We start from the raw sequence: 18,181 nt of genomic DNA on the forward strand, positions 1-18,181 counted from the left end.
TGTTACCTGGCCCCCAGTGCCCTGTGTCACCCCAGAGCCCCAAAGTACAGGCAGGAGCGTGGCCCCCGCACTGCCCTCCTGGTCACTCCATGCTCTGTCCCTGTGTCCCCCCCACAGTGTCCCTCTCCCCTCCCGTGTCCCCACCCCTGCCAGTGTCCCACGGCCCCGGCCCCTCCCGCCTCCCCCCATCCCCGCCCACCTCCCCACTGCCCCATGTCCCCACCTGCCCCCCATCCCCGCCCGTCCCGTTCCCCCCCCCCGCTCCGTGTCCCCTGCCTCCCCCATCCCCTCCCGCGTCCCCGCAGCCTCCCGAGCGCCGCTCCCCGCGTGGCCCGGCCCCGGGCCCGCTCCCCCGCCCCGGTGGGGGCCGCCTCCGCGGGGGGGGCGGGGCTCCCGGCGCGGAGCCGCTTCTTTGGATAAGAGGCGCGGGGCCACGGGGATGGGCATGTGGAGCGCGTGAGGGCACCGGCAGCGGTACCGGCAGCAGCGGGGCCGGGCGGGCTCCCCCCGCCGCCGACACCCCCCCCCCCCCGACGGCACTTTTGGGGGCTTTCGGGGTGTTTGGGTTTTTTTTTTCTTTTTTTCGGGTTTGGTTTTTTGCGCCCCCCCCCCCCCCCCCCTTTGGCTTTCCCCGGGCCGCCCCGGCTCGCCCCCCCACCGGGGCCGCCGGGCATGGAGGGGGCGGCGGGAGCCCGGCGAGGCGGGCACCGCTGAAACGCGCCCGGCTCCGGGTCCCGGGGGGGCCCCCATGAGCGGCTGAGCGGGGCCGGTGCCCCCCGCCCGTCCATGGGCGCGCTGGAGCCGGGCACCGGAGCCCCCCGCCCCGCCGCCCCCATGCTCACCGGCGCCGCCAGCTTCGCCAAGGAGCCACCGGGCCCCCGGGACGCCGCCGCCTACTACGGTGATGGGGGGGGACCGGAGCCGGGAGTCCCCCCGCTGCCCTACGGTGCTCCCGGCGGCTTCGGCGGCCGGTTCCTGGGACCGTGCCCCCCTTACCGGGCGCCGCCGCCTCCCGCCGCCGCCCCGGTCGAGGGTTACGCTGTCGAGGGTTACGCGGGCGCGGAGCTGTACGCGGGAGCGGAGGGCGCTTACGCCCCCGGGGCCGCCCCGCTGTGCCCCCGCCCCGGGCCGCTCTGCGCCCTGCCCGGGTACCGGGCGGCCGGGAAGGTGCAGGTGATGCTCAACAACTACCCGCTCTGGGCCAAGTTCCACAAGCACCAGACCGAGATGATCATCACCAAACAGGGCAGGTGAGCCGGGGGGGGGTACCGGGGCGGGACACCGGTGGGACACCGGTGGGACACCGGGACAGAGACCGGCAGCGGCACCGGGACCCGCACGGGTATCGGAGAGGAGAGGGTGGGGGTCCGGTGTGGGCAGGGATACAGGCAGGGCACCGGGGATGCTGGTGTGGGCACGGCGGCAGCGGGGGCGCGGGACAGGCCGGGGGGGCGGCGCGGTGGGCAGGGGGTGGCCGGCACGGTGAGGGGCTGGAGGTTCCTGCCTCGTCTCCCCAAAGGGCTGGAGCTGGGGGGGGTGTTTGTGGGGCTGGGGGTCCCCATCTGATGTGTAATCGGGTGGGCTGTGCAAGGGGGGATCCCCGTCCCTGTGGGTTTGGGGGCGATGGCTTTCTGTGTGGGCCAAGGATAAAAGTGGCGGAGCGAAGTGGACCAGATCCCTCCCCAGGTCTCGTTTTCTGGGGGAGTTGAGGCTTCTTGGAAGGAGAAGGGGGTCTGGGGGGTGGCCCCACCTCTCTCAGGGTGGGGGAGTGGGGTCCGGACCTCCCATGTCCGGGCAGCATTTGTTGTGCCGGGAAGCTCGCGGAGATGGTGCCGGTGCCGGGGGCCTGGAGGCAGCGTTTATCCGGCCTCGACCCACGGGCCGGATCCAGAGCTCAGCGCTGCAACAAGTAGTGAGAGCGCGGTGCCTGCCGGGGCCCGGGAGGGTGCCAGCGGCCCCGGCCACCCCACGAGCACAGTGGGAGGGTGGGTGACACCCCCCCTACTTGCTGTCCTCCCTCCAGGATGGAAATCCCCCACCCTGCTCTGTGGGGCAGGCAGAGGCCGGGTGCCCCCCATGTGCCCGGGGAAGGGGGAGCATTTTGGCGATGTCCTGGGTGCCAAAACAGCCGTTGGTGACACTGCGGCCGGGCGCCCGCTGTCCCCTCCATGCTGCCTCCCACCTCGGGTGTTCACAGGCTGCGGGTTCCTGGGGCTGGGGCAGGGTTGGGGGATATGTGGGGGGGCTAAAGTCTACCCCACCTCTGCCAACACCCCTTCTTGTAGGGTCTGGAGGGGGCTGGGTGCGATACGGGCCCTGGGGAGGCTGTGGAGTTGCCCTGAATCAGAGCAAGGCGAGCCCAAAGTGCTGGTGCCCACCCCGAGCCCATCCTTCAGCCCCACACCAGGGTGATGTGGGTGGGGGGAACCGGGACCCGGTTTGCAGTTTGGGAGGTCTCAGTGGGATCCTGCTGGGGTAAAGAGGGGAGTGTGAGCATGGTGAGTCCGGGCGTGGGGCTCAGCCCCCTCCAGATCAGGCTCAGGGGCTGCGCCGTGGCTCCCAAAAATCCGTGGCAAGGGGGAGACAGGGCAGCGCACACCCGCTGCGTGCAGGGCAGCTGGCAGAGACCCCCCAGCTCCTCCTGCTGCAGCGATGCCCCCCCATTCCTCCGTCCAGGGGTTCTCTTTCTGCCCAACGCTGGGGCTGGGCGCGGGGGCTGCCGGCAGCGATGCTCCATGCCCTCTCCCCTTCCCTCCCTCGGCCGAGACAGACGGTGTCACTTCGATGCTGAGACCGACCTGCTTAATGTGTTGGAAGTCTAAACGCGTTAGGGCCGCTTGGTTTGCCACGGCCGCTCCCAGGCCTGCTCTCCCCGCCGGGCTCGGGGCCGCTCGGCAGCAAACCGGCACTGTCACGGATGGGGCGGCGTGTCCCTGGCATCGGCCAAGGGGGTGGCAGGGATGTTGGGCCCCCCAGATGGTTGTTTCTTGCCCGCCATCATTCAGGTCCTGCAGGAACCCTCTGAAATTCACCCCGCTGCTTTCCTCCTCTCTTTCCCCAGCCGTCGTGGCAGGTGCTGGGGCGGTGCCCATCCCCGCTGCGTCAGGGCGGCTCAGGATCTGGTGCTGAGGGTCTGGAAACTGGGGTGCCCCCAGAGATCTCATCTTCTCTGTCCCGCTGCATGTCTGGGTGCTGACACCACCTCCCAGCCTGAAACCAGGCGATTTTGTGGCTCTTTTTCCAGCTCTATCCCCGCCGATGGCTCTGCAGAGGGGCTGGGGTCTCGAGGGGATGTGCTCTGTGCTGAAGGGGGGGCTCATGGCAAACCCAGGCTGGGGAGACGTCACACTTGGAGCCGCAATACATCCGTTTCCCCCGACCCCGAGCTGCTTTTGCAAAAATCTGTGTGCAGGGCCGGGCTGCAGCACTGCTGAGACACAGGAAAAACCCCAAAGCGGGGGCTTGAGGGGGACATGTGCCCCAAAGCGGGCACCCACCAGGCTGGGGGGCTCTGGGGCAGGGTAGGGGACACGTCCCATCCCGCTGGCGGTGTGGGCACCCCCTCTTGCTGGGCTATGCTCATCCCTCAACACTGGTGTCCCTGGGGTGCAGCCCCCCATGTCCCCACGGAGAGGAGCTGAGGCTGGGTGGGAGCCGGCACCGGAGCAAACCCGGTCGGGCGCTGAGATTTACCCCCACTGGCACATTCCCCCCACTGGCACATTCCCTGCATGTTCCTGCCCCTCTGCCCCAGCTCTGACACGTCGTCCTGGGCCATCCCACGCCGTCCCGCGCCCACTCGTCCCCAGCAAAAATAATTTCCTGCTGGTTTCCCACGCAGGTCCCCATCCCTCTTCCGCCCCCCACGGCTCTCGGGGCTCAGCCGGGGCAGGATTTCTGCGGAAACCCCCAAGGACTCGCCATCACCCCGGCTGCGAAGGGCCTGGGGAATTCCTGCCGTGGGTTTCTGCTGCAAAGCCAGGGCTGGGTTTGCCTTTCGGGGGGACACAGGGACTGGCTTTGCATTTGGGGGGGGGACCCAGTGCTGCCTTTGGGGGGTGCAGGGGCTGTCTTTGCATTTGGGGACACAAGGGATGGCATTGCCTTTGAATGGGGATGGCTTTGCACTTGGGGGACCGAAAGGCTGATGTTGTCTTTGGGGGGGATGCAGGGGATGGTTTGGGGGACGCAAGGGATGGTTTCGCATTTGGCGGACACGAGGGTTGGCTTTGGTTTGAGGGGTGCCGGGGGTGGCTGTGCATTTGGGGGAACACGAGGGCTGGCCTTGCCTTTTCGGGGGGACTCAGGGCTGGTTCGCCCAGGCCGGCAGCTGCTGCTCCTGTGCAGGCTGGGCTGGGGGAACCCAGTGCCCGGCTGGCAGCTCTGCGGGGTCGGAGGCAGCAGTGCAGCCGTGCCGTGCCATACAGCCATGTAGCTGCGCCATGCACTTATGCTGTGCTGTGCAATGCAGCCACGCAGCACCGTGCAGTCGTGCCGTGCAGCCACGCCATGTCACCGTGCCATGCCAAGCAGCCGTGCCACGCAGCCGTGCAATGCAGCCATGCAGCACCATGCCACCACAACATGCATCGCCGTGCAGCCACGCCGTGCCATGCCGAGCAGCCGTGCCGTGCAGCCGTGCCGTACAGCTGTGCCATGCAGCCGTGCGCTGGGGGCGGGGGGCAGGTGGAGCGCGGTGGGGGCTGCGCTGATCTCCCATGCGGCCGTGGTTCTTGTGGCCGCTCGGGCTGGGGCGTGCTGGGTTGCCATTGGGAGAGGAGGCGGCTCAGGAAGCTGGCAGCCCCCCCAGTGCACTGCTGGGGCTGCGGGTAGCAGGGGGGGGCACTGCCAGCCGGGGGGGGTCTGCGCTCCTGGCCCCGGGCAGGTTTGCAGGCAGCTGGGCCCCAAATCTCCCTTCCACCCAGGTCCGCCCTGGACCCCCTGTCCCCGCTCCCTGTGTCCCCATGACCCCAATGTCCTCAGGGTCCCATGTCACCCTGCGTCCTCTTGACGCCCATGGCCCCTGGATGTGCCAGTGTGCCCCCAACTCCCCCATGTGTCCCCTAGCTCCTCGGTCCCATGGCCACATGGCCCCCCCAGCCCCCCGAGTCGAGGGGTTCATGCAGGGACAAACCTCGGGGCAGCCTGAGAGCCGGGAGCCCCTTCCAGAGCTCCAGAAACAAACGTGCCAAGGGAGGGAAACCAGAGGTGCCCGCCGGCTTTTGGGGTGTGCAGGGGGGGTGAGCTGGCCGGGACATCCTGCACCCCGCCACGGCACCTCCCAAACCATGGGGGCCAAACTCAGGGGAACCAAGTCCTGCCCGAGCAGCAGCCCCCGGAGCTTGAGTGCTGGGGGATTTAAAAATAAATGCGAGGCATGCATGGTTTCGGGTCTTACCCCCACCCTCTCATGCCCCGGCCGAGCCCTGCGGTTTGCACCGCGGCAGCGTTTGAGCTGTAACTCTCTCTCTCTGCTCTGCCGGCAGCGTGAGGCTCGGGGAGCCGGGGAACCGGCGGTGTCGGAGCGAGCAAGGTGCAAAAAAAAAACCAGAAAAAGGCTGTTTTCTTCCTCCCTGCTCCTTGCAGCAGCTCGGGGCTGGTGCAACACCCAGCCTGGCTGCTCGCCCCAGGGCCAGCCATCACCCCGGCTTGTTGGTGTGCCGGGAACGGGTGCTGGCGAGGGCTTCGGCACCCGGAGCGTGGTGACGGTGAGGCAGTGCCCTGCGAGAGCTCAGTGGGGGCTCGGAGGCAGCACAGCCCCTCGCTGCCAGCCTTTGATGTGGCTGCAATTTTTATCGGTGGCAGGAACCACCTTCCCTCGACATGGCCACGTCTCGCTCACTCCGGAGGAGATGCGAGCCCCGGGGGCCATCTGCTTTCAAAACACAAGTGGAGGGATGGGGTCTGCGAGGGCTCGGCCGGGCCCTGGGGTACCCGGGATGCTCGAGGCCACCGTCCGTCCCGGCCCTGGGGAGCACGTGTGCAGCTCCTCGCCATGAGCGCTGCTTTCTTTTTCTTTTCCCCTCTCTCTCGCAAGGGCAATTTTGAGTCAGCGGCGCCCGGCGCGGGCTACGCATACTCTTTCCACCACTCTTTGCATGCCGCTTCCCCGGTGCCACGGCACTGCCCGAGCTGCGCTTCCTGCTGCGGCCATGGCCGATCCCCCATGCTCCTGCCCCAGCACCCGGAGCTGTGTGAGCTCCTGGCCCCAGCCCCTCGCTTTGCTCCTTGCCCACATTTCGGCCCTTCCAGCCCCCCTGGCTAGCGCGCAGGGGCAGGACAGCAGCCTGGGGGGTTTGGCTGGGCTCCCTGGTGCAGCAGCCCTCTTGGTGCATTGTGTCATCCCTGTCATGAGCTCACAGGTCTCTGCCTTGGGGCTGGTGGGAAACCCTGATGTGCTGGGGGCTGGGGTGGCCAGGAGCTGCCAGGGGTCAATCCTGCTGGTGGGCAGCCCCGCTGACGGTTCTGTCCTCGCTCCCGCTGGGATGACGGCCGGGAAGAGGTCCCTCCCTGCCCAAACCCAGCCCGGATGCCCGGGTTCCCTTCTGGCACAGGGGGAGGCAGCCCCATGCGGGACCCCTCGGCCAGGCAAAGCTTTCCGGGGCCCTTTCGGAGAAGCCCCAGCACCTTCTTTATGAGAAACGCCAGCGCTTCGAGGAAATGGGGAGGAGAGGGGGCGAACCCAGCCCCTCTCTGCCGCCGGCCGCCCCCCCACCCTCACCCACTGGGTACCGGCAGACGGGAAGCGACACAGCCCAAGGGTGGGAGGAGAATGGGAGGGGGCTGGGGGTGTGTGGAGCTGCAGCCCCCCCCCAGCCCTCTTCCCCCGGGGAGGGGTGTCGGGATGAATCCCTCCATCACCCTGTGTGTATCTGACGCAGGCAAAGCTGTGAGCCCTCTGTGTCCCCCATGTCGGTCTGTGCGGGGGGCTCCGTCCTGCTCCCCGCCGGCGATGGCTCGTTAACGGGGTGACCGGGCAGCAGGACTGGGGCTGCTGGTGGTGCCGGTGCTGGGGCTGGTTTCCAGCTCCGTCCGCCAAAAGCCAAAACTCCAGCAGGTGCCAAAATGCCACGGGCGAAGAGCCGAGCTCTGCCATGTGGGGCTGAACCGGTGAACCCAGCCACGGCTCGAGGCCCCGCTGCGATCCTGGGCCGGCAACTAGGGCTACTGGGGCTACTGGGGCCGGTGATGGAAAAGGAGGGACTGAACTTGGGGATGGGGGTGTCAGATCTCCCACGCCAGTGCTGGGATTTGGGGTCCCACCTCGGGTGCGGGTGTACAGTGGGGTGCAGCCCCATGGGGCAGGGGGGACAGCAGCTGCAGCCCCAGGGCCACAGGGTGTCCCCCCCCCCACCCCGGCCATCCCATCCCGTCCCCTTCCTGCCCTTGGCGCAGGCTGGCACCCAGCCCGAAATAGCAGTGGTGTTGGTTTCCGGAAGGTGCTTGGGGAGGGGGGAGGAAGATGCCGGGACGGGGGCGGGGGGGGGGGAATCGGCCCCGAGAGCATCCCCCAGCTGCCGGGGTCACTCAGCTCCTCATGGGCACCCAGCGGGCACAGGGAGGGGCCCGGGCATCATGCTGCCTCAGTTTCCCCATCACCACTCTGCAAGGCAGAGCCACCCCCTCCTCGTGCAGCCCCTTGCACCAGGGGTCGAGCCGGGGCGGGGGGGGTGACGGTGTCTGCACCTCTGTCCCCTCCCCAGGCGCATGTTCCCGTTCCTCAGCTTCAACCTCTCGGGGCTCAACCCCGTGGCCCACTACAGCATCTGCGTGGACGTGGTGCTGGTGGACCAGCATCACTGGCGCTACCAGGGCGGCAAGTGGGTGCAGTGCGGCAAAGCCGAGGGCAACATGCCAGGTACAACCCCTTCTCCCCCCTGCATATGGCCTTCCTCATCCTCCTCCTCGTCGCGGTGCAGGGCAGGGGGTAACCCCATTCCTGTTGCCCCCCCCTCCCCAGGGAACCGCCTCTACCTGCACCCCGACTCGCCCAACACGGGTGCCCACTGGATGCGGCAGGAGGTCTCCTTCGGGAAGCTGAAGCTCACCAACAACAAGGGCGCATCCAACAACGTCAGCCAGGTAAGGGTCCCACTGCCGTGCTGGGCTGTGCCGGGTCCCTGTGTGCCCCCCCCCATGACCACCCGCTGCCCCCCCCCCCCAGATGATCGTGCTGCAGTCGCTGCACAAGTACCAGCCCCGGCTGCACGTGACGGAGGTGAAGGAGGGCGAGGAGGGGTACCCCTCCCCACACACCCACACCTTCGCCTTCCCCGAGACCCAGTTCATCGCCGTCACAGCCTACCAGAATGCCGATGTGAGTACGAGACACCCCCCCCACACCTCGGTCCCCAGCATGAGGGTACACCCCCCCCCCCCCCCCAAAGAGCTCCCCAGCAGCACAGCAACCCCAGCACCCCCACCCAGCACCCAGGGCCATAGAAACCATTGCTACATCCCAGTATTGCCCCAGCACCCCTGCTACCTGCCCCCAGACCAGCCCCTGATAACCCCCCCCCCAGCACCCCCTAAGGTCTCCAGCATCAGGGTAACCCCAGTGGCATCCCCCCGGCCCCCCCTCCCTCTGTCACCACCCCTGTCCGCAGCATCTCCACAACCCCGGTACCCACCCCGCATCCCCTCAGCACCCCACCACCTCCTCCTGAATCCCTTCAGCATCCCAGTAGCCCCCCCCAGTACCCCCCCGCATCCCCTCAGCACCCCACCACCTCCTCCTGAATCCCTTCAGCATCCCAGTAGCCCCCCCCCAGTACCCCCCCGCATCCCCTCAGCACCCCACCACCTCCTCCTGAATCCCTTCAGCATCCCAGTAGCCCCCCCCAGTACCCCTCCCGCGTCCCCTCAGCACCCCACCACCACCTCCTGAATCCCTTCAGCATCCCAGTAGCCCCCCAGTACCCCCCCGCGTCCCCTCAGCACCCCACCACCACCTCCTCCTGAATCCCTTCAGCATCCCAGTAGCCCCCCAGTACCCCCCCGCGTCCCCTCAGCACCCCACCACCACTTCCTCCTGAATCCCTTCAGCACCCCAGTAGCCCCCCCAGTACCCCTCCACATCCCCTCAGCATCCCAGTACCCTGTAATGCTCCCCCAGCATCCCATCAGCATCCCAGCCATCACCCCAGTGCCCCCCCAGCACAGCTTCCCCCCGCCCCAGCTGTGGCTGAGCACCCCTCGGGTGCTGGGGTGGGTGCCCTGGGACAGGCAGGGGACTCTGGTGGGGCAGGGGCTGCTGGAGGGAAAAGGGATGGGGGGGGACATCCCTGTTGGGGGGGCAGCCCCAGTCTCCGCAGCTCCGTGTCCCCCCCCAGATCACCCAGCTGAAGATCGACCACAACCCCTTCGCCAAAGGCTTTCGGGACAACTTTGACTCGTGAGTGTCCCCCCCGCTCTCCCGCTGGTCCCCCCCTGCCCCTGGCTGGCAGGAGGGTGTCCCCCCCACTCCCACCCTGTCCCCCCCAGGATGTACGCGGCCTCGGAGGGCGACCGCCTCACCCCATCTCCGCCGGATGGTCCTGGCTGCCAGCAGCTCCTGCCAGCTCCCCGCTTCCAGCCTTTCCTGCCCGAGCAGTACCCGCTGCCCCACGGGCGCTTCTTCGGTGGGGAGCGGGGGGCTCCGCTGCCCCTGCCCCCCAAGGACCCCCCACGCTGGTACTTCACCCCCCAGCAGCCGCCCACCGCCGGGGCACTGGAGTATGGTGGCTACGACGGGGGGTACGGGGGGGGCAAGCTGGTGCCCTATGGGGTGAAGCCCTTTGCCCTGCCGCCTGCCCCCCACCCTCCCCTGCCCTACTACCCCGAGGGGCCGGGGGGGTTCGGGGCAGCGGGGGGCTGGAGCCCCGGGCAGTATGGCCCCAAGGGCAGCCCCGGGGCTCTGGGCTGGTACCGGGAGCCCCGGGAGGAGAAGGGGAAGGAGGCGGAGGGCTGGCCCCCCGAGCCCCCCGCCGCCACTTCGGGTGACTCCTCGGACTCGGGGCTCTACGAGTGCAAGCGGCGGCGGGTGTCCCCGTACCCCTCCAGCGCCGAGAGCTCCCCCCCGCCCCGCAACGGGGACCTCTACGACAAGGACCTGGGTGCCGACGGTGGCTACTATGGCTTCTACGGCAACTGAGCCACACTGGGGGGCTCGGACACCCCCTCCCCAGGCACCCCAAAGCCCTGGGAGCCTGGGGCAGGGGGGGCTCTGTGTGTATCTGCCCCCTCCCTATTTAACACCCATATCCTGGGAAGACTTGAGTGGAGGGGGGGGACTGCAGCCAGACAATCAGCCCCCGGTGCCACCCCGGTGGGGCCACGGGGGCGAGCAGGGAGGGGACGGCAGGGAGGGTGCGGGTTTTTTTTTTTGTCGTCGGTGGTTTTTAAGGGGGGGGTGTTAATGCTGAAGTATTTATTGAGCCCCCGCGTGCCTGGCATGGGGCCGGGGGCAGCAGCATATCTCGCAATAAAAGGGACGCTGTGGGGCACGGCTCTTTGCTCTCCTCTGCGGGCAGGCAGGAGGGAAACTGAGGCACCGGGGCGGGGCTGAGGGACTCCTGCACCCCCCCTCGCTGGGTGGACCCCGGCATCCTGGACCGGGAGGGAGGTCCTGAGCCCTGGGGCTGGTGGTGGGGAGAAGGAAGCTCTCTGCACACCCCAGCTCTTTGCAGCCTTTATTAGAACAGCCCCTGTGCACAGCTGGGGGGGGCCGGAGGGGTCTGCCCGCCCGCGGGCATCCCGGGACACCCTGCTGCCCCCCTCCTCAGTGAGCCAGGGACCCAGGCGCCCTGTGCTCCCAGGGCGGGGGGGGGCACCGCCAGCCCCTGCCCCCAAGTGCCCCAGCTGGTCCTGAGGCTCTGCCCTGGGTCGGGGGGAGGCACTGCCTGTACCCCCCCCCCGCTTTTATATCACAGTTTTGCTTAAACACCGGCAAAATGGCTTTGGGGGGTGAGCACTGCATCCCCAGTGCTGGGGGGACCAGCCCCACTGCTGGGCGCCACTGCTGTGATGAGCTGGGGGGGGCTCAGCGCCCCGCGGGGGGGCCGCTACCAGAGCACGGCGCTGTCCAGGTGGGCGAAGCCGGGATCCAGGCGCAGCTTCCAGTAGGTGTTGTTGGTGACCCAGGACTCCTTGCCGTTGGCATCCGTCAGCCGCCTGGGGATGGGGGGGGTCACATCTGGGGCGCCATCAAGACCCCCAGGGGGTCTCCCCCATTCTCTGAGAGCTCCGTGGTACCCCCGTTCCCCATGCATCACCCCATACACCGGCCCTGGGAGCCCCCCCGTGCTGGACCTGAAGAAGCGAGCCTGGTGCGTGATGTTGTTCTCCTCCATGACCCGGCGCCGGTCCCGCTGCAGCTGCTCGATCTGGCGCTTCTGCGTCTCGGCCGCCGGCACATTGCCTTCCTCCAGGTACCTGGTAGGGGGATATCGCTGTAATGAGCTGGGCAGCCTCAGCACCCCCCCTGCCCCGGTGCCGGGGTGCTGCTCACCGCTGGTCGGGGCGCAGGCGGGTGTCGGTGGAGGGCAGCACCCGCCGCAGCTCAGGCGTGAGCTCGTTCAGCTCCAGTGCAAACTGGGTGAAGCCGTAGTTCCTCTCGTGGTCCCGAGGCATGGGGTCTGCAGGGGGGGGCACAGTGCTGAGACACCCAGGGTAGGGTATATCCCCCCCCACCGCAGCGCGAGCCCCCCCCAGGTCCTTACTGGCTCTCCAGACGCACTGTCCCGGGGCAGGCCCACGGTACAGCCCCTCGTGCCATTTGCCGGCCAGGCGCTCCACCACCGTCCCGCTGCGGCTCAGCACGGCCCCCTGCACCTCGTTGGCCCCCGCGCCCCAGTACCGCGCCTGCGACCACAGGGTGCTGGGTGGGGTGGGCGGGACCAGGGTGGGGCCGTTGGGAAAGGGTGGGGCCCTGAGGGGTGGGGCCACTGGGAAAGGGTGGGGCTATGGGTGATGGGGTGGAGTCATTGGGAAAGGGTGGGGCTATGAGTGATGGGGTGGAGTCATTGGGAAAGGGTGGGGCTATGAGTGATGGGTGGAGTCATTGGGAAAGGGTGGGGCTATGAGTGATGGGTGGAGTCATTGGGAAAGGGTGGGGCTATGAGTGATGGGTGGAGTCATTGGGAAAGGGTGGGGCTGTGAGTGATGGGTGGAGTCATTGGGAAAGGGTGGGGCTATGAGTGATGGGTGGAGTCATTGGGAAAGGGTGGGGCTATGAGTGATGGGTGGAGTCATTGGGAAAGGGTGGGGCTGTGAGTGATGGGTGGAGTCATTGGGAAAGGGTGGGGCTGTGAGTGATGGGTGGAGTCATTGGGAAAGGGTGGGGCCCTAAGTGAGGGGCAGGGCCACTGGGAAAAGGATAGGGCTATTGGGAAAGGGTGGGGCCATAAGCAGGGTGTGGGGCCATTGGAAAAGGGTGGGGCCAGGCAAGGGGCGGGGCAACAACATGGTATTTAAATGAGCATGTTGGTAAAGGGGCCATGGCCGTATCTGAAGGGGTGGGGGCAGGCAGTGATGATGCAAAGGAGGGCGGAGTCAGCACATGGAAGGGTGGAGCTATGGGGTGGGTGGAGCCCAGGGACTAAAGGGCGGGGCCAGGGAGGCAGGGAGTGGGCTGCGAGAGGTGGAGCTGGGGCAGGGCGGGGCGGGGTGGGGCAGGGCGTGGCAGGCGCACCTTGCAGAAGGTGATCTTGCAGTGGTAGGAGGCGTCGCGGGTGTTGCGGATCAGCACCTCTCCGTAGTGCTCGATCCAGCGGGGGCCGCTGAGGACGTTGTGGATGCACGTCGTCACCTTGTTCCACTCAAAGTGGTCCCCGGTCCTGCGGGCACCGCCGCACCGTCGGCTGGGGGAGGGAGGGCAGGACGGCCCCATGGTGGGGGGCGAGGGGGGGCCGGGGTCTCACCTGGGCAGCTGGACGTTGACGGTGCCCACGGGGACGATCTCCAGGGATTTGCCCCAGAATTTGTTCTTCCACCTCATGTCTGCGGGCGGGCGGGAGGAGGTGAGACCCCCCCCACCCCGGCCACCTCACGTGTCCCCCCGACACCCACCTCGGCACCCACCTTGCCAGAAGACGAAGTTGTCGGACTCGGCGTGGCAGGCGGAGATGGGAGGGTGGTGGCAGACCTGCAGGGAGGAAGAGGGACATGCCACCACCCCGTCCGGCTCCGTCCCCCGCTCCCCGTCCCCGTCCCCGTCCCCACCTGCTCGCTGATGAAGCGGAAGCCGCGGTCGGGCCGCACGCACTCGTAGGTCTCGCCCAGCACCGGGTTGAAGGGCTTGCTGCCCGCCCGGTAGTAGGTGGAGGCGTAGGCGGACACGGCGAAGGCGGCCACGTAGACCTGTCACCGCAGCCACCGCACCGCTGCCACCGCGCCCCGCCCCTCGGGGGCGTGGCGTCACCCGGCCCCTCCCCGGAGGCGTGGTTTTTTCCCCTCGGTCACGCCCATTGTGGGTGGGCGTGGCCTCGCCGCGGTCATGCATCCCTGTGCCCCTGCCCACGCCCCGTGCTGCTGGGGGGCGCGGCCGAGCCCCCCGTGTCCCCCGAGACCCCCGAGCCCCCCGTGTCCCCCCTGCTCCCACATGTCCCCCAAGCCCCCCGTGTCCCCCGAGCCCCCCCTGCTCCCACGTGTCCCAGGAGCCCCACATGTCCCCCGAGCCCCCCGTGTCCCCCGTGTCCCCCCTACTCCCACATGTCCCCCGAGACCCCGTGTCCCCCGAGACCCCCGTGTCCCCCCTGCTCCCACATGTCCCAGGAGCCCCACATGTCCCCCGAGACCCCGTGTCCCCCGAGCCCCCCGTGTCCCCCCTGCTCCCACATGTCCCCCGAGACCCCGTGTCCCCCGAGACCCCGTGTCTCCCCTGCTCCCACATGTCCCAGGAGCTCCACACGTCCCCAAGCCCCCCGTGTGCCCCGAGCCCCCTGTGTCCCCTGCGCCCCCCCTGCTCCCACATGTCCCAGGAGCCCATGTCCCCAAGCCCCCTGTGTGCCCCGAGCCCCCTGTGTCCCCCGCCCCCCCCCCTGCTCCCACATGTCCCAGGAGCCCCACATGTCCCCCGAGACCCCGTGTCCCCCGCGCCCCCCTGCTCCCACATGTCCCAGGAGCCCCCCGTGTCCCCGAGCTCCCCCCTGTCCTCCGAGCTCCCCCTACCCCCGTGTCCCTCGACCTTCCCCGTGTCCCCCGAGCCCCCCCAAATCCTCGAGCTCCCCAAGTCCCCCCGTGTCCCCCCGAGCCCCCCCCGCGTCCCCCAAACCCCCGACCTTCCCTAGCCCCCCGTGTCCCCCACGTCCCCCGTGCCCTCGACCTCCCCGTGCCCCCCCAGCCCCCCGAGCCGCCCCGTGCCCCCCCAGCCCCCCGTGCCCCCCCGTGCCCCCCGCCTCACCAGGCGCTGCCGGGGGTCGCGGGCGCGGCTGGCGCGGTCCAGCAGCGCGCTGTACTCCAGCTCCTCGCAGAGACGCTGGAGCGTGTTGAGCGGCTCGTTGAGCTGCACGGGCAGCGCCACGCGTGACAGGTCCTTCCCCACGCTGCTCCGCAGCAGTCCCCACAGGCTCACGTCCCCCGGCGGCGCGGGGGGGGCGGGCAGGCAGCTCCGCCGTCGCGGGTCCGGCCCCGGCAGCTCCACGGGCATCCCCGCGCCCTCCGCTCCTGCCGGGCAGCGGGCGGTGGGGCCGAGCCGGCCCCCCCCGGTCCCCCCGCCTCGGTCCCCCTCATTCCGTACCTGTCGGGGGGCGGCCCGGCCCCCCCGGTTCGGCCGCGTCCTCGCAGGCGCTGGTGGTGGCCTCGCTGATGCACGACTCGTCGTCCGAGGGCTGGGGGGGCGCAGGGGACCGTCGGTGGCTTCGGGGGTCCCGGGGGGTGTCTGGGGGTTACCCCACCGCGGGGGGGGCGGGCAGGAGAGGCTGTACCAGGCAGGGCCCCCGCCCCCCCCGGGAGGATGGGACTAGAGCCGGGTACCTGGGACGGGCTGGGGGGGGGCAGGATGGGTAAGGGGTGGGGGGGTACCGGTGGGACCGCAGGAAGGGGGAGCAGGAGCGGGGGGGGGCACCGGCAGCACCCGGCCCCCGCCGCCGGGCTCAGAGTCTGCGGAGACCCCGAGGGGGGGGACTGCGGGGGGCTGCGGGGGACACGGGGGCTGGGGGGGATGCGGGGACCAGGTGGGACACAGGCGCTGGGGGGGACACGGGGAGCGGGGGGGGCGGCTCCCAGGCCGGCTAACGGGGAGGGGACGGGGGAGAGAGAACGGAGAGATGAACCCAGAGCGACAGCGGGAGGGGGACAGCGGGGGGGTCTGCAGAGACCCCCACCCGCAGAGCCCCGCCCCCGGGGGAAGCCCCGCCCCACCTCGTTCTCGGAGGAGCTGGCGGAGAGGAAGACCTCGCAGGCGTCGAAGAACTCGGTGTGCGAGTCGGCCAGCGAGACGATGCTGCGGTTGGAGAGCTGCTGCTCCCGGCCCTTGGCAGGCAGCGCGTCCGGCTGCGGGGACAGCCACCGCCTCAGCCCCCCGCCCCAGGGGGGCCACCCGCCCCCCCCCCCCCATCCCGGCCCCCCCGACCTGATCGGGGTGCAGCGAGGCGAAGGAGTCCAGGGTGGTGTCGGAGGAGACGGAGAGGGAGTGGAAGCGGCGCAGGGCGGCCTGCGGAGGCAGGGGGAGGCTGAGCGGAGCCCCCCCGTCCTGTCCCCTCTAGCCAGCGTAGGGCTGATGGGGAGGGGGGATCACCCCGCTGCTGCCCAGCACTGGGCTGAGACCCTGCCAACTCGCTGCACCCACCAGCACTCCAACAGCAACAATCCCCAGGTCCCAGCAGGACCCAAAGCCAGGGCCAGCCCTGCTCGCCCCGCCGCGATCCCTCACCCCAGCGCTGCCAGCACCCGCCGGGTGCAGGGCTGAGCGCCGCCGGTCCAACGCCTGCCGCATCTCCTCCAGACGGGCCCTCTCGGCCATCAGCGCGGCCACCACGCTGCTGAGCGAGCCATGCACTGCCAGGAGACACGGGTGGGTGGTCAGGCATTGGCACGGCACCCTGGCACGCACCCTGCCGCCACCGGAACCACCGGCGGAGGTCAGGCCCCCCCCTCCATCCCACCTTTCTGGGCCAGGACCCAGAAGCTCCTCTGCAGCTGGCTGTACTCGGGGGGCAGGCTGAAGGGCAGCTGGCTCTGGGACGGCTCCAGGTAGCGCGAGAGGTTGGGGACGGAGCCGTGCAGGCGGCCCACCTGGGGTGGGGGACATGGGGGTCAGCGGGGCCCTGGGGGGCTCCGTCCCCAGGCAGCAGCTCAGCCGGCAGCAGGCAGAGCTCGGTGGGATGCTCTCTCCTCCTCACCCTGCCGATGGTGTCGTCCTTGGCGAAGCTCTGGGTGCACCAGATCTTGGTGGTCCTCCTGCCCTTCTTGGGCCTCTCCGCGGCAGCCGAGGGCTGTGAGCGAGAGGAGGGGGCTGGAGCTAGACCCTCCCCGGGGAGGAGGGCTGCCACGCTGGGCGATGCTCAGCCCTGTGCCCACCGCTGCCCCGCTCACCTGGCTGCCAGAGATGAGGGGGGCTGAGGGGATGCGGTGCAGGGCTTCCAGGCTCTGCAGCATGCCGGTCAGCTCCTGCAGCTTCGCCTGGCACTCCGACAGCTCTGCGACAAGCATAGAGCGAGCCCAATCAGGGATGGGGGACAGGGCATCCCCCCCCACCCCATGCATCCCCTACCGCCCTGCTCACCGGCCGAGCAGCGCTCCAGCCCCTCACTGTCCTTCAGCCAGGCGTTCACCTTGTCCCGGGAGCTGGCGAGGGTGGAGAGGGCAGGGGCACTGCCCAAGGGCAGGATCCGTGTCCACGGGCCCTGCAGCATGGGAGAAGGGGCACCGCCAGGGCCACCGTCGAGAGCCCCGCGCCCAGACACTGCCTCGCATTGCCACCCCAAGGTGCCACCCACCTGCGCGTTGGTGGGGGTCCTCCCCACGGGACCCCCCTTGGGGCAGGGCTCGGGCCTCTCACCCTGGTGATGGGAGCAGAGGCTGCTCACCCAGCTGGCAAAGAGCTCCGGGGACTTGATCTGTGGGACAGGGGCAAGCTGGGGTGGGGGGGACCTGGGTGGGGTGGACCAAATGCCCCCAGTCCCGCTTCCAGCCCCCAGCAGCACCTTGAGGTGGTAGATGTTCTCCTCCGTGTCCAAGTCAACCCGCTGTGCCTTCTTGTTGATGGACATGACAGACTGACGGACATCAATGGCTCCGTGCAGTTTGCCCTTGAGGACCTGAGAGAGCCCAGAGATGCCTGTCAGGGGGAAGACCCCCTTCCTCATGGGGGCCATGGGGTCTCCCCCACCCCGAGCCCTCGGAGAAGCTGCATGGACGCAGCCTGGCCCCACACTCACGTCCTGGCGTGTGGTGGCATATTTCAGGATGCCATTTTCCAGCACAAAGTACCTCTGGGGACAGAGAGGGAGGATTGTTGCGGGTAGAGACTGGTCCCTGCAGCCCCCCATCCAGGGGCCCAGATCACCCCAGGGATGGGGATGGCACCCAGGACCAGCCGGGTGGCCAAGGGACGGCTCCCAGCGCCAGCTCTGCCCCATTACCTTGTGCCAGCCCTTCAGGGGCCATTTCCTCTTCTTGAGCAGGTACCCCTCGTGCCGCTGCGGCTCCTGGCCCGGGCTGCCCTGTGCACACGGCTCCTCCACCACCTCCCAGCTCTCCGAGCCCTGCCAGGGATGGGGGTCAGCCTGGGGGTCCCTTGGCACCGGGGGCAGCCAGGGTGCTCCCCACCTCATCCCTGGGCAGGGACACTTGCTACTCCCCAGGGGACGAAGCATCTCTGTATCCCCCTTCTTAAAGTGGGGTGAAGGCCCTCGAGGCCCCATGGCACCCCCAGTCCCGCCTGGGTGCACCATTGGGATCCTGCTGAGCCCCCCCCAGCCTGGAGCCCCCTGACCTGCTGAACGCTGCTGTGCTTGGAAGACACAGTGCTGCTGGAGCGTGACAGGGCCCTTTTCGGAGAGGACGGGTCCTTCTCGTGGCTGCCCATGGCCGGCGAGCGGACGGGGATGGGGGGACCAGGCGAAGACCCCCCCTCCCATCTGCACTGCAGGGCTGGTGGTCCGAGCTTGGCCGTCACGGCCCGGGCGGTGGGAGCCACTGCGAGGAGGGGACACACGTCAGGGAGCCCAGGGAGGGCATCTCCCACCCTGCCAGAGGTTTC

General features: G+C 69.3%; 2 protein-coding genes across 2 annotated transcripts; one reads left to right on the forward strand and one right to left on the reverse strand.

Moving 5' to 3' along the window:
- Positions 1-786: 786 nt before the first annotated feature.
- TBX21 (T-box transcription factor 21) lies at positions 787-10,132 on the forward strand. Its single transcript, XM_059830340.1, has 6 exons — positions 787-1,250; positions 7,704-7,858; positions 7,961-8,082; positions 8,165-8,317; positions 9,333-9,394; positions 9,484-10,132. The coding sequence occupies exons 1-6, from the start codon at positions 787-789 to the stop codon at positions 10,130-10,132; spliced, it is 1,605 nt and encodes a 534-aa protein (XP_059686323.1).
- An 893-nt stretch (positions 10,133-11,025) lies between these two features.
- On the reverse strand, positions 11,026-18,007 carry OSBPL7 (oxysterol binding protein like 7). The gene is made up of 22 exons (XM_059830336.1): positions 17,915-18,007; positions 17,562-17,684; positions 17,358-17,411; positions 17,124-17,237; positions 16,917-17,036; positions 16,703-16,823; positions 16,513-16,616; positions 16,320-16,412; positions 16,083-16,212; positions 15,851-15,975; positions 15,551-15,670; positions 15,340-15,471; positions 14,717-14,807; positions 14,381-14,643; positions 13,201-13,338; positions 13,060-13,123; positions 12,900-12,978; positions 12,671-12,815; positions 11,700-11,841; positions 11,489-11,615; positions 11,290-11,412; positions 11,026-11,151 (listed from the first exon to the last, which is right to left on the reverse strand). Exons 1-22 carry the CDS (start codon positions 18,005-18,007, stop codon positions 11,043-11,045), a joined length of 2,610 nt encoding a protein of 869 aa, XP_059686319.1. The 3' UTR covers positions 11,026-11,042.
- Positions 18,008-18,181: the final 174 nt, after the last annotated feature.

Source organism: Gavia stellata, chromosome 28 (assembly GCF_030936135.1).
Source record: "Gavia stellata isolate bGavSte3 chromosome 28, bGavSte3.hap2, whole genome shotgun sequence".
Lineage (NCBI taxonomy): Eukaryota > Metazoa > Chordata > Aves > Gaviiformes > Gaviidae > Gavia > Gavia stellata.

Bases quoted from the DNA above. Each gene is read 5' to 3' on its own strand.
- OSBPL7 (XM_059830336.1), bottom strand. From the start codon at position 18,007: ATGGGCAGCCACGAGAAGGACCCGTCCTCTCCGAAAAGGGCCCTGTCA. The intron at 16,213-16,319 runs GTGAGGAGGAGA...CCCCCACCCCAG, and splicing joins AGGACGACACCATCGGCAGG to GTGGGCCGCCTGCACGGCTC. The intron at 15,671-15,850 runs GTGAGGGATCGC...TAGAGGGGACAG, and splicing joins CGGGTGCTGGCAGCGCTGGG to GACGGGGGGGCTCCGCTCAG.
- TBX21 (XM_059830340.1), top strand. From the start codon at position 787: ATGGGCGCGCTGGAGCCGGGCACCGGAGCCCCCCGCCCCGCCGCCCCC. The intron at 1,251-7,703 runs GTGAGCCGGGGG...TCCCCTCCCCAG, and splicing joins ATCATCACCAAACAGGGCAG to GCGCATGTTCCCGTTCCTCA. The intron at 8,083-8,164 runs GTAAGGGTCCCA...CCCCCCCCCCAG, and splicing joins CATCCAACAACGTCAGCCAG to ATGATCGTGCTGCAGTCGCT.